The 14,526-nt window shown below is 39.7% G+C and overlaps 1 protein-coding gene across 9 annotated transcripts in view; it reads left to right on the plus strand.

Annotated features, from left to right (window-relative positions):
• zormin overlaps positions 1-14,526 on the plus strand; it is a 39,360-nt gene that overhangs the window by 8,826 nt on the left and 16,008 nt on the right. For 6 of the 9 annotated variants that reach the window (XM_068285927.1, XM_068285928.1, XM_068285929.1 and 3 more), the window contains 7 exons: positions 5,982-6,104; positions 6,180-7,895; positions 9,187-9,363; positions 9,422-10,192; positions 11,366-11,560; positions 11,628-13,029; positions 13,091-13,251. In XM_068285927.1, the coding sequence (XP_068142028.1) occupies positions 5,982-6,104; positions 6,180-7,895; positions 9,187-9,363; positions 9,422-10,192; positions 11,366-11,560; positions 11,628-13,029; positions 13,091-13,251 (4,545 nt within the window). The remainder of the gene's footprint in view (positions 1-5,981; positions 6,105-6,179; positions 7,896-9,186; positions 9,364-9,421; positions 10,193-11,365; positions 11,561-11,627; positions 13,030-13,090; positions 13,252-14,526) is intronic. The other 3 variants (XM_068285935.1, XM_068285934.1, XM_068285930.1) reach the window with 1 other exon arrangement.

A 14,526-nucleotide genomic window follows, 5' to 3' on the forward strand; every position in this document is an offset into this window, starting at 1 on the left:
TGCTGGTAGGGAGCAACAACACTTTAGGGCTGCAATGTTCAAAGTCACTGCTTTGTGATTTGTCACTGTGATTTATGATTCTCTGACTATAGATTATGTTTAGCTAGTCCCCTTTAACACGAAGTGACCGAAATTGGCATGATGAAAAAGGAATATTTAGTATCGCAAGCCAATAATTAAAATACTAGATTTATTAATCTATAACATTTCAAATTATAAATAATCAACTGGATTCCAAAATACTTTTTGGAATTACAATTTCTATATAATATGGCTTTTGATGTAGACGACTTTTGAACCGAGATGCTGACCTTGTTCTTTTTAACTAATTTCAGAAATGATCGATCATCTCTAGTCTAGACCGGTCTTGAAAAATTCAACTCTTTTATGTGAATTTGTTACAGAGAACTTTTGAAACTTGCCCATTTTTAGTTGAAGAGAAATCATTTTGGAGTTCACATCATTGCAAACATGATTCACATGAGGTGTTCATTATTGAATGTTGTTAAAATCACAACTTTTCACAACGATTTCACCAACAACGACAACAACGTATTGGCTATAAATCTAATCAATGATTGGAATAAATTCCAACCCTAACTGACAGTAGAAGTAGTAACCAAACACCACCAATACCAAGAGGTGGCGGCGGTATGGCTGGCTGACGTTGTCAACATCGCCAAAACGCTAAAATAATGTATTCTATGCGCAGACGAGCGCAGCAAAGATGCCAAAGACCTAAAGAGTCAGAGAGCCGGTCTTTGGTTTTGGTTTTTTTTTTTATGTATGTATATATATGTATGTATATATGTATACGGCTTGTCTATCAGTTGGACTTAATGCAACGCTCCTACTTAGCGTAGCTGACAAAACAGTTTGGCACGCACTGATTGATAAACGAAGAAGGAAACAGAGGAGGAGTAGCTGTTCAGTTTAGATGAAGGTGAAGGTGGAGAGATGCCAGGAATGGAACGGAACGGAATGGAGTAGAGTAACCAGCACCCAGTGGGGCATAAATTTTGCCAGCGCCAGTTGCCAGTTGCGGCATACCTAAAAAGAGGATCTCCAGCTGCCGTTGCCATGGTGGATACTGCTGTTGGTAATTACCAAACGGACGCAGGCAGCGATGGCACGTTTTCAAGTTAGAGACGCGAAAAATATATTGCATGTTTACATGAAAACTGATATTTGCCGATAAACGCTCAATGAAAGTCGTCGCTGCGACGGCTGCTGTTGCTGCTGCTGCTGCTGCGGCTGCTGTCTGTGGCTTGTGGACGACCTGGACCGCAAGTCGTGGCCAACAATTTGTACAAACAATTATAGAAATTATCTTTTACTTGCTTGCGAATTAAATTGAAATTTAAATTGCATTCGATGGTCGCTTAGCGATTGCCAAACAACCTTCTCTATCTCTCTCTTACTGCTCTGCCTTTTTCTCTCGTTCTGCTCTTTTGCTCTTACCCACTCATAATTTTTCAATTCCTTTATGGCACGGCCTGGGAAAGTGCGACCCACAAAGACCTAAAAACTGAAACCGATACAGAAACAGAAACAGAGAAACATATGGGGATATATATTTATAGAATTTAAAAAAAGTCTGACATCACATGCCACGCCATGCCCAGCCTGGCCAGGCCAGGCCAGATCACATTAGATCAGATCAGACGAGGCGCTTGCGAGAACTAACCTTTGTGAAATTAACAGCAACAACACCAAACAAAACAACAATAACAATATACAAGTATAATGTTATTTGTTTTTGGATTTTTATTCTGCTTTGTTTTATGACAAAATCAAGTCAAGTTTAATGGGATGTTGCCAGCGGCATGCGAAACGCGTTAGAGCGTGTTGACAACAACAACAACAGCAGCAATAGCAGCAACAAAAGCAATCAAAGCACATACGAGATGTGCTTGAAATGTTTTACAACACCTTTGAATGCAATTGGCTTTTGTAGTTTGTTTATGAAAAGGTTTTGACTATCATATTTAGCAATTGCCATTGGGAATAGAATGGGTAAAGAAAACTTTAGTCTGGCGTAAAAACTTTAGGATTTAAACATTTTTTGTTTTCAGAAGTAACTTTTTTTGGATATAAAAATTGAAATCTGATTGAAGTTTTAAGAATAATTATTATAAATTAAAGAAATAATTTTGAAATCTATGGAGGAAGTTTCAAGAAAACTTGCGAAGTTTTTGTCGAAACTTATAGGAAATTTCGTAACAGAACTCAAAAAGAATCTGAAATCGATTCTCAGTATGATAATGAAACATATTCAGTTTTAAAAGATATTTACTTTGATACTTTCATTCCCATGTGCAACTTGGCGAATGAGTGATATGGTTTTTATGCTGACACTCAAACTCGACTATTAAATGTATACTATTAAACTTATAGTTCATTAATCATTAGATCGAATTCCGAAATTAATTTTGATCCAAAAGTATTCTCAAATTAGTTTCTTTTATTTTCTCTCCCTTACTGTGATAAACTTTTCCATCGTCCCTAGTTGGATTTGCATATTCAATTTGGACAATACATTAATTTTGTTTGCTCTCTATCAATTCACACATACACAATCGCAAAATGCACAACATATGTAAAAAATAAAGAGCAACAAAACAGACATACACATACATACATACATACACGTACAGACTGTCAGACAGACAGAGAGAAAGAGAGGCAAATGTTAATGTGGTTTTTATTAGTTTTGCTATTTGTATACATAAACTTTTAATGGGCCCAGCGCAACCGCAAAATAATGGTTAGGTTATGTTTGATTTGGATTAGGATTTGTAGGTGTGCGAGAATCGGTCCCGGCCCCGATATGCTGTATAAACATCTGTAGGTACCCACAATATGTATATTTGATTTATGTCATTTTAATGAGCGAATGACAATTTGTATTCAATTAGCGGTCTTTATAGAGCACACAAATTCAAATATGCATATACACACACCGCACTAAAAACATACGTAACAGTACATTGTGTGTGGACCACAAATGATAATTTCTCTATCTAACTATCCCCATAGTTCTTAATTTTCATTTCGCAATTGCAGAAAATTTACAAATAAAAAGTTTTTAAGAGTTTTTCTTTTTGATTATGATGGCTGTCTCTATGTTGATTTCGTTTATTTAGCCAAGAACTAACTAACTTTTCGCGACTCTTGAGCGCACTTGTGATACTCTTTGTTCCAATTTTAAGAGCTACACTATCACAACTAAGCTAAACGTGAAAATTGATTGTGTCTGCGTCTGTCTGTCTGTCTATTGGTGATTCACAGCCTAAAATAAATTGCATATATGCATTTATGTATATGTATGTTCGCTCTAGCTAATTTGCATAATGCTGACACCTCAGGGTTAATGGTAATAAGAACAGCATAGACACATACAGGGGGGAAAGCGAAGGATAGATACACAATAACACATTGCGAGCAACATATTTCCCAACTATATAGTGCTCGGACACATGTTAATTATCCACATTAATGTTTAAGCTGAAATTAAATCCAATCAAAGATCAGCTGACAAAGTCCAAGTCTTGGGAATTGCATCATACAATACATCATTTGTTTCAAATAACGCCCACAACAACAAGCGATCGAAAGTGCTGGCCTTCTCCGCCACCTTCCGCACCCCCTAGCAAATAAGAAAACACAAATTGTCTTCATCACTTGCCTTTTATCTGACAATCATCTAACAAATCCTGTAAATCAACCGCTCAAAAGAACGCCTCCGCAATTTTTGGTCTTTAATGAAAGAGCGCACCAGCTCCATACTCCACTTCATTCCACACTTCGCTATAGAAATGCGCAATCGCAATGATTTCATAAAAAAAAAAAAACGATAAGCAATCGAGTCAAGTCAAGGTAATTTCATATCGAAATCGTGTTCTATCCGCTGCCACAAGGTATTAATTTAAAAAGCCAAAAACGTGTTTGCAGCTAAGCGCCTTCGAAAAAAAAGTGGACGACTCTGACTCTTACCTTTGCCTTGGTATTTTGTTTTTTTTTCTTTTTTTTTTTTTTTTTGTTAGCTGTTGTTGCCTATGGGGTCTATGTAGCATTATATCATCGGAATGGTGGAATATACACCCTCCTACCATAGCAAAACTCCTTGACTTCCGCCATGTGTGGGGATTATTACAACACAAATCTTCTTCTAAATGTCCAAATGCACATTTTAACGGTTCGGTGCGTGCGGCACTTGAAATACGATTCAAACAAAATATTTTTTGCAATGGGCTGCAGAAGGGGGGGGTGAGGTTGAAGAAGACAACGGCGCCTCACAGTCCGCCCTCTCTACCGTTCATCTGCATAATGGGTATGTATGGTTATAGTTATGGTCGGGCTGTTTATAGTGATGTCATGCCATTTATGGTTCATATTTCAGTTAGACGACGAACGACGGTGACGTGATTTACAACTCCAAGTTTGTTAGTTGTTTTTGGAAAACTGTCCAAGCGACCCCAACCCCAACCCCAAACCCAACAACATTTATGCATATTGAAAACTCACTCACGTCGCTATGAGTCAGTGAACTGGACATTGGAAAACATGGGCGCCTCTAATAGCATAGGTTATTAGTATTTATTGTAATTGATTGATTACAGTCATTAGTTTTACTGGAGACCTCCAATGATTGAGAGCACTAGCCCTCGAGGGCAAACTCCTTAACTTTGTTGAAATTAAAAATCGATTTAATCAAGAGACAAACGATCGAATATAAAAATTTCAACAAATTAACGCCCACGCAAGTTTCCATCAAAATTAAGAAAAAATTTTAAAGAAGCTTTCACTCAACTCAAAAATCAACACAAATCAACCGAACTAAACTGAACTGACCAGAAGTGTAGTGAACTGAACGCAGTAGTTGGTAGTTGGTTCACAGCGTCTCCGGCATTGTGCCACATGCTACTGCTATCTATATCGACACATGCTCATCCCCACAGCAGGAAAAACTAACGGATGCCATTACCATAAACAGCCAATGCTGACCTTCATTGCAATCAGACGACTACGACAACGACTAAGAGTGGCTACATAGTGTTGCTGCATCAACGGCAACGACAACGACAACGACGTCGACGACGACTACCAAAATTAGAAGCTGCTGTGCAGCATTGCCACCAAGTTGAATGCCTCTCAACCGCCTGTGGTTTAAGCAGGTTTTATGTTTTGTTTTTCTACTTCTTTTGCCCAAAGATCGCTTTGGTCGATGTTAAGCGACAAGTTTCATGAATGAGAATGTGCTGCAATTTTGCCGAACGTGACTGTTAACAAGGGCAAAGGCATAATACTGGGTTGAGGCTGGGGAGAGACCCTTTCAAAGGCTATCTACATACATGCATATATACATACATACATACATATGTACTTACAAATGTAGCAGTAAATCCATTGATTCCTCCATGGAACAGTTACCTGCCACATTTTCATTCCTTGTAGATTATTGGCATATTTCTGAATTATTGATTTAAGGGGAACTTTATTTCAATTTTGAAGCTGTTAAATTTAATGAAGAGACCTAAATTGTCCAAACAGATTAGTCATTGTAAATTTAATACAAATTATTTCTATACATTTATAAAATGAATTTTCGCATATCATTTTCAACAAAAAAACTAGAAAGTGTTCTAAATTATGTTTTCCTCATAAAGTGTGCTGAAAATGTTTTCACATTTGTAGCATTTTGGGTTTTGAAATCTCAAATTACCCAACAGCTAAATGCATAAAATCTATTTTAATGTGCCAGAATGCAAAACATTTACAAACGCAACAAAATTTCTTGAAAACATATTTTAATTGTAGAAAGAATTATTGCAAAATTGAGGAAAAACATATATGTATTATTTAACTATGAGTTGACTCTATGGATTGATTGATTGACATTAATTTATGAGGAATTGTACAACAATTTCTCAAATGACGTTTGGAAAATTTGTAAATCGTTATTTAAAAAACCTTTACAGAGCCCCGAAAAAATCTATATTAAAGTTGTGGAACTCGAACCAAAAATTACTTCGCTTGGAAGCAATTTCGATGAATCGTTGCGCATGCAAAGGGAGCACGATGAGACTCTTCGCAATCTACAGGTGGGTCAGAAGACAGGATGAACTAAGTATATGTTAGTATTTTGCAATAATTTGTGTTTTTGTGACTTGGTTTAGAATCTGCCTGGTCCCATGGAGGAATTTGTACAGAAGGCCGACAAATTGCTGGCCAGCAAAAGAATCAGTTCGGAGTTGGTCAATGCCATGGCCGATACCTTGAATATTATTTGGCAGGATATATTGAATCTGCTGCAGGATCGCCAACACATATTATTGCTGTGCACACAATTCCATGACAAGATGACACAATGCTTTCGCCGCATGGATCAACTGGAAATGGCCTGCAGTGAGACATTGCTACCCATTGAGGTGGCCAGAGTGCAAGAGTTCCTCAATAGATTTAAGCAACTGCGCATAGACATGTTAACCGGAGTGATGGCTGCTCTGAAGGATGGAAATGAGCTGCTGGCCCAACTGGAGGAGTTGGAAAAATTGGAGACACTCGATACACGGCCAGAGCACATCAAACGGGATGCGACCAGAGCTGTCCATCAGGTGCAGCAATGGCTGGAGGCATTGCATGATCGTCGAAATGCCCTAGAATTGGCCTGGCAGACGAGAAAGACCCAGCTTGAACAGTGCCTGGCATTGGCATTGTTGGGAAGGGAATTAATTGACCTGGAGGCGGCCCTACAACAAGCACGTCATGAGTTAAATACATTGTACAGCCTGGGCGAATGCGAACATACGGCAAATGAGATGCTTAGCAAGTATCGAGAGTGGAAGCAACAGGCTCTGCTGTTACGAGATCGAGCCCTCAAAATCACAAGGGCCAAGGAGAAGGTCCAAGCCTCTGGCAATTTCGCTGGCGATGAAGCATGTGCACGAGCCTATGCGGTACTCAGTGGTTGCACCGAACATTTGGATCTAATTGATCAACGTGAACATTGGTTGCAACAATCTCGTGAGTTCTTCGGCAAGGCCGAGCATACGCTAAGTGTCTTGGAAAAATTAGAGCTGGAATTGGCAAGCGTCAAATTGCCTCCCAATTCGCCAGAGAGTTATGCCATGTATGCCAAAGTGGCAAGGGATGTCAGAAATTTCACCGAAGAACCATTGCGTCTTGGCTACGGCATATTGGATGAGGTGGGACGCACTCAACAGGAGACTCTCGGGGTGAAACGTGTGCTGGATGAGCTAGAGAATCGCAAAGCATATATCGAAGGTATCTGTGCCAATAGCAGTGAGGATCAGCAAAGAGTTCAGAAAGCTCTCAGCGATTTTCTCTCACAGCACAATGAACTTTTGGCCTGGCTGAGAGCATCCGGTCAGCTGCAACTCCAGCAGAGTGTCGATATGGGACGCAACGTGCAGCAGGCTAAGCAATTCCTCTTACAACATCATGAGCTAATGCAGGATCTTGAGGTTGGTGTAATTATTAAAATTTGTTCCGTTCATTTTTTTGAATTCACAAATTTTTTATATTCTCAGATCAAAGGCGAGCTAATCAATTTACTCCTCGAATCTATTAAAATCCATCTCGAATCTCTGAGCCCTCAGCAACGTTACGATGTCGACTCAAAAGCCGAATCCTTGCACAAACATTGGATCGAACTCAAGGATTTGGTGCTGAAGCGTGTGGATAATGTCTCTCTATTGATCAATTTCTTTGATCAGGCCAACGAGCTCTCTAGTCAGCTAGATCACTTGCAGCGTCAACTTCAACAGACTCCGGATGAGCACAAATTGCAGTTCCTACAGGCCACCTGGTCACAATTTGCTTCAAGCTTCAACGAACTAAAGATGCTGGGCCAACGATTCATAAACCTAAAAGTCTGTATATATACAATATTATTTAGCTAAAATCTTCATTAGTTTCTAGTTTGGAATTCTCTAAAGTCAGGGCTAAAAGCTTTAAGCACTATGCATGTCTAGTATAAAGTTTCTATATACTTTTTTTTTATTCACTAACCGACAATGTCAGCTGCTGACAGCTTGCACATTTGCACCGCAGTTTTGCCTGGCTGGTTTCCGAAGAATCAGCAACTTGCTGCCGTTGCTATTGCTGTGCCTGTTATTTTTAGAAGGAAGCTAATTTTTACACTAGAGTTTAGTTAGGGAGCATCCATCTGATTATGGTTATACATATTAGAGTACTGCAAATTTAAGTGCTGCCTTTCGACTCCTATAAGCAACATGAAGTGGAGCTAGTGCCATGTGATATACAGATGGAAGTTTTACAGTTGGCCATTGATAATCATAAATATATGAATGTATTTTAAAGTTATACTTGAGAATTTCTGATTCAAAAACGCAAACTTGATCAGTATAAAATATAAAGATTCGATATGTGGCTACTCCTAGAGAAATCAAGAGTATAGAAAGTTTTGTGTATTTTCACACTTTTAAATTCATATACAACCAAGCTAAAAACTTCTTTTTCGCCTGCCAACACCACATCTTTGGGTCATAAATTATAAACAATATGATTCGGTTAGCCATAAACATATATTAGAAACGACAACGTCATTTTTCCTTCTATCTTTCTCAGCATGTGCAGATATACATATATACATATATACTTATGTATGTATATATATATTCTTGATGAGATGATGATGCAAAGGGGGTAAAGAAGCGCCGCAACAGCCGCAGCCGATATATACATATATACAGAGATATATAAAGTTGGTTTTTTGAAATTAGAAAATTCGCTTGTCGGTCTGACGCTTGGACGCCTCGAGTCTAGTTGTTGCGTTTGACTCGAGATGTGTCCATAAATAAAAGAAAGCAATTTGCTCTTCTATATATGCTATAGTTAGATAGGTCTTGTCTGGCCTGGTCTGGACTCGAGACTGGGGCTGTGGCGAGGCCAGAACGCAACAGACCCTGGCCGCAGGCAGATGCGTGCCACGCGCCACGCTTTTCCCCAAGAAACATTCTCAACAAAAACGCGCGCGCGACACTTGAGCAAAAGAATCAACCAAAAAGGCAAAATCCAAGAAACTAAAATAAAATAAAACTCATTTGGGTGGTTTTTTTTTTCCGGTTGATTTTCTGTTTTCTTTTTTTGTTTTTGTTTTTGAGTTTCTCTAATGCTATTTTTAACGACATCGTTGCGCAGATTGTGGATCCATATCTTGAGACGAAATCCTCAGCGCAGGCAGTGGAAGAGACGCTAAACGGCTTCAGTAAGCGGCAGGTCGACGTGACGAGCAGTTTGGAAAATTGGACAACAAGTATACGAGAGAAGCGTGAAGTGGAATATCTCCTCGAAAAAGTCATGAGTGATAACGAAGAGGTAAGCAAGGAGCTAATAGGGAGAGAATGTACTTGATGTTGCTTTTTGACTTTTACAGACCGTTGCCAAGAGCACCCAAGTGGATACACAATTGTATCCAATCTTTAGTTCACCCAGTATCGAGTCGAAGCAACTATTGACAAGCACCCGTGAGAAACTTTCTCATGTTAGCCAGGATATCGAACGAGCTCAGGATGAGATACAACAACGCATTCAAACAACATTATCCATTCAAACAAAGGATCAACAATCAATATCCAAGATCGAGCAGGTTATCAACAATTTGCGCATGCTTAAGGCAAAACTAGATGGTATCAAGTACGACTATCGCACTCTTGTCGAAAGCATATTGCAATTCCTCGAGAATATCGTACAATTGCGTCGCGAAATTGATGAGTACTTTGCCAGACAGCAGCAGCAGCAACAGCAACAGGGATCCGGATCGGGTGTAGAGCGCTCCATAGCCGAGCACGAGAGATTCCGCGATCAGTGTATGGATAAATTTAGATCGTTAATCACACAATCCGAACTGTTGATCGATCGTGTACGTGTACTGGAGCCGCCGGGTGCTCGCGAAATCGACACCGATCGCATATTGAAGTTGTTGGAAAATTTGCGTATTCACTTCGAATCGAATAGCAGTGCCAGAATGTCGACACTGGACCGCCTTGAGAAGATCGAGCAATTCCGCAATGATCTGGAGGATATTGATCGTAGTCTGGATAGTGTTAGCAAACAGCTGCATGATATCAATGGACAAAGTGTGGATAGTTTGGCTGCAGCCAAGACCACATCGTTGGCGTTTGAGTATTTTGAACGTACCATAGAGGTGAGTGAACTTATTGGAAACACTTTACTTTTTGTTTACTTCGTCGCCAGGTTAAAGATTATTTTAAGCACAAGGAAAAACATCACCAGCGATGAACCATGGGAAAGCCCAGAAAGTTATTCTTAACTACTCTTTAATTGATCGTATTTACTGATAGGTCGCTAGACATCAATTAATTACACATGAATGCATATTAAGTTGTTTACGATGCATAAATACGTATATCGGTTTTCCTCTAATCAATTTTTTTTATAGTGTTCAATGCCCAAGCAATTGAAATCAACGCCCCATCAAAGACGCTGGGGCCAAACAGCACACACAATTGAGGTAGCACTCTAGCCTTATAGATTCAATGAGTTTTTCCTTTCGTTTTCGATCCCACGCCCTGGCATGAGGCAAGAGTTTTGGTTTTGTATCATTTGTTTTGCATTGCTTTTCCCCAGTACCAATAGCAGGCATAATCCCAGCCCCCAGAGTTCTTTTGGGTGGTCACAACACTCAGGCATAGCATCACCATCAACCACTCGGTTGCCAGTGGCTCGTGGCAGCTACACAACATTCATCAAATTTCCAAAATATAAAAAGAAGGCATAGAGACACTCCGCATGGCGTTGTTGTCTATTGCGAGATGCGCTGGGTAGGAATGACATTTCGAAAATATCGCAACTCTCTTCTCTTCACTCTTATCCAATGTCCGCTGTCAACGAAGAACTACAGGCAATGGGCTTTTAAGATAGACAGCGGCAGCTGTCGTTAGTTTGTAATTAAAAACTTTTTTTGTCGGTGGTAATACATGAAATACATCTTCTTGTGGATATATAAATATATGATTTTTGTGAATGCTTCTCGGACTTTTTCTTTTCTAGTTTCTCGTTTTTTTTTTTTAATGCACTTCTCTCTGTATTTGCTGTTATAAATTGCTTTTGACGTTCTATGCTATGTGTGTCTCGAAATATTCGAAATTTTTAGTTTTTATGAGCAAAAAAAAAAAAAAAAACAAAAAAGTATCTTTCCCTGCTTGGCTGCACTTGTGCGCGTGTTTATTTGCCTAGACATTGCCTAATGGGTTAATTAGCTGGCCAGTAGTATGTAGAAGCAGAGATAGAGGCTAAGAGCTATTTTGGTTTAACTTTGGGGCTGACTTCTTCTGTTTTTTTCTGTTATTTTCTCTAGCTTCTCGAGAAGCGTATTGAAAAGTTTACCGAGTCCACAAGCCAACAGCTATTGATCAGTAATCCAGAGAGCGAACTTTATGTTAAGGACGAGCTACGCAAGCTCAACGACAAATGGCAAAGCTTCAAGGATCAGGTGAAGCAAAAACGAAAGAGTCTCAATCAGGCAACTGAATTCTTTGAGGTCGTCGAGAAGGTGAGATTTCACTTAAAGTGGATATTTGTATTTCTATAACTAATTTAATTTACTTTCATTTACATAGATCGATGCAGAATATCGTGAGATTAGTTACTTTTACAGTAGCGTCTCGAACAAGGTTCCATATCTGCGCGATGCTGTCGAAGCCGTTAATCTGGTCAATGACATTGAGAAATATGTAACGAATCGGGAGGCAGCTCTCAGATCCAAGTTGGACAGTGCTTCACAGTGTGCTCATGATATGACCAAAGTCTCGACACTCTACAACGATGTGATGAACATTTTCCAATCGTTTATCAAACTGAAAATGGACATTAACATTGTCCAGGAGCGTTTGAAGCAAGAGCAACGACAACGTGAACAAAATGAACGTGAGGCTCGTGACCAAGCAGACCGCGAGAAGGCTATGCGTGAGGCAGAGGCCAGAGAAAGAGCGGCACGCGAAGAGCAAGTTCGCCTGGAGACGCAACGACAGCAGGCAGCATTGGAACAGGCCCAGCGAGAGCTGGCCGCTCGAGAATTATCCTTGCGAGAGCAGGCAGTCCGCGAGGAGGAGGCACGTCTAATGGCAGTACGAGAACAAACAGCCCGCGAGCAATTGGCCCGCGAACAGGCCGCCAGAGAGGAAGAACAACGCATACAGACCCTGCGAGAGATTGCCAAAAGGGAGGAGGAGGTGCGTCTGCAATCCAAACGCGAGGAGGAGACTCGCATTAAGCGTGAGGAGGAGTCCCGCGTGAAGCGTGAAGAGGAAGCACGCATACAGCGTGAGGAGATCGCACGCCTGCAAACATTACGAGATCAGGTCGATCAGCAGCGCATTGTGACCGAGAACATACGAAAGGATATTCAAGTGAATCAAATTTTCACCGAACTCCGCTATGCGTCTCCTCTATTTACACGCCCACTCAAGGATGCGGTGACGCGGGAGGGCGTACGCTTTGTCTTCGAGTGTGAGGTAACTGGAACACCAGAGCCAACTGTCGAGTGGTTTAAGGATGGCATCAGCATTGTATCTAATGCCGACTACAAGACCACCTTTGATAAGGGCATTTGTCGTTTGGTGATTGAGGAAACTTTTGCCGCCGATTCGGCGCGCTTTAGTTGTAGAGCTTCGAATTTGGTTGGCACTTGTGACACCAATGCCACACTGGCAGTACGAGAGAATGCCACAGAATTGCAGTTAGTGCCACCACGCATTGTACGATTTTTGGAGAGTGGCAAGGCCACTGAGGGCAGTTCCTTCCAATTCTCTTGCGTCGTATCGGGAGTTCCTTTGCCCACTGTACAGTGGTTCAAGAACGACAAATGCATCGATGACTCACCCGATTATGTCATCAGCTATAATAACGGCGAGGCGAATCTAAGATTTGAAGAAGTCTTTCTCGAAGATGATGCAGTTTACACTTGTAGTGCCTCGAATCCGGCTGGCATTGAACACTGTTCAGCTAGTTTAATAGTAGAACGTAAGTTAACTTGAGTGTATACATATTGGGAGTTCTCTCTCATTTAGTTTCTTTTTTATAGCATTGGAGCCCACTGAACTGCCCAGTTTTAAGGTACCCTTGTCTAATGCCATGGCTCGTGTGGGTCAAAAAATCAAATTGGAAGCCATTGTCAGTGGCATTCCAAGACCAGATATATATTGGCTACACAATGGCAAACCATATCAGCCACGCGATTCCAAGGTAAATATTCATCAAGTTCAACACAAAATCTCAATACTTTGATCTCTTATCAGCTGATTTCAAAATATAATCAAAATTTAGAAACGCATAAGCAATTGCCACCGATATAAGCTTCTTACGGTTAGCAAAACTATGTGAGACTTTCTCTGCCCAATTTTACAAGTTTATTTTTTATTACTCTTAAATGCAAAACTCTATAAAAGATTTAAAGAATCACGGGAATAATTGTCGAGTACGAGATTTTTTGCTTTGCAATCTACAAACATTATGACATTCATTTTTTATTCCTATTGACATTTCCAATGAATTTAAAGAAATCTGCTTCAATTTAGTTTATAAATCTTATCAAAGCTTTTTAGAATATAAGAAGGAAAAAAAATGTTGAATGTTTTGCGAAAATTCAATTTTTTGTTGCTTTTGCAAGGCTTTAATTTATACAAATTCCAAATAATGGCACCCAAGTACAATTCCCCCCATCTGCCTGTCTGTCTGTCAGAATGGAGGAAAGGCTATTGCCCATTTCCACACAAATAGATGTATACATATATACGAGTGAATGTTTGTATATATAAAGATGATTTTCTTTTTTTCTCTTCTTATTTTTTCGTTTGCTGGAAAAAAAGAAAATGATATTTTATGGGTCGTGTTGATTCTTTTTTTCTGTTTTGGGTGGGCGTTGCATGTGGTGGTTAGGACTCTACATAGTTAGTTCCAAAAAAAAAAAAAAAAAAAACGATTTTTATACATAGAAATGTACATATATAATTAACATGTTTGAATTTGTTGACGTCAGCAATGCGTGTGCACGCACATATTTGCCCGTTTGCTCCACTGTTGATCATTAGAAACAGATCAGAAAGTGCCACCGAAATTCAAGGCAAATGTTTTAAAAATACGCCGACGCATTAAAATTTATATGATGATGATGATGATGAGGCGGCTGCCGCTGCATTTGAGGATTATAAATTGCAGATCTAAGCGAAATAGCAAATAGCCTCTGCCCCTGTCATATAATAGTTGCAATTTTTTTAATTTTTTGGTTGCTTTTTGGCAGCTTTTCCACCCAAAACCCGATTGCGTTTGCTATATCTATGGCATAGCAAATCCAATTCACCACACACAGTCTTTTGTCTGTCTTTCTGTCGGGCGTCCTCCTCCTCCTCTTGTTGTGGCAGACAATTTGTTTATTGTGGGCGCCAACATTGTAGCTGTGTGTGTGTATACAAAATATATACTAAAATCTATGATATATGTATATTTGAATATGAATTTTTG

This window comes from Drosophila tropicalis, unplaced genomic scaffold, assembly GCF_018151085.1.
Source record: "Drosophila tropicalis isolate 14030-0801.00 unplaced genomic scaffold, ASM1815108v1 contig_443, whole genome shotgun sequence".
NCBI classification, from domain to species: domain Eukaryota; kingdom Metazoa; phylum Arthropoda; class Insecta; order Diptera; family Drosophilidae; genus Drosophila; species Drosophila tropicalis.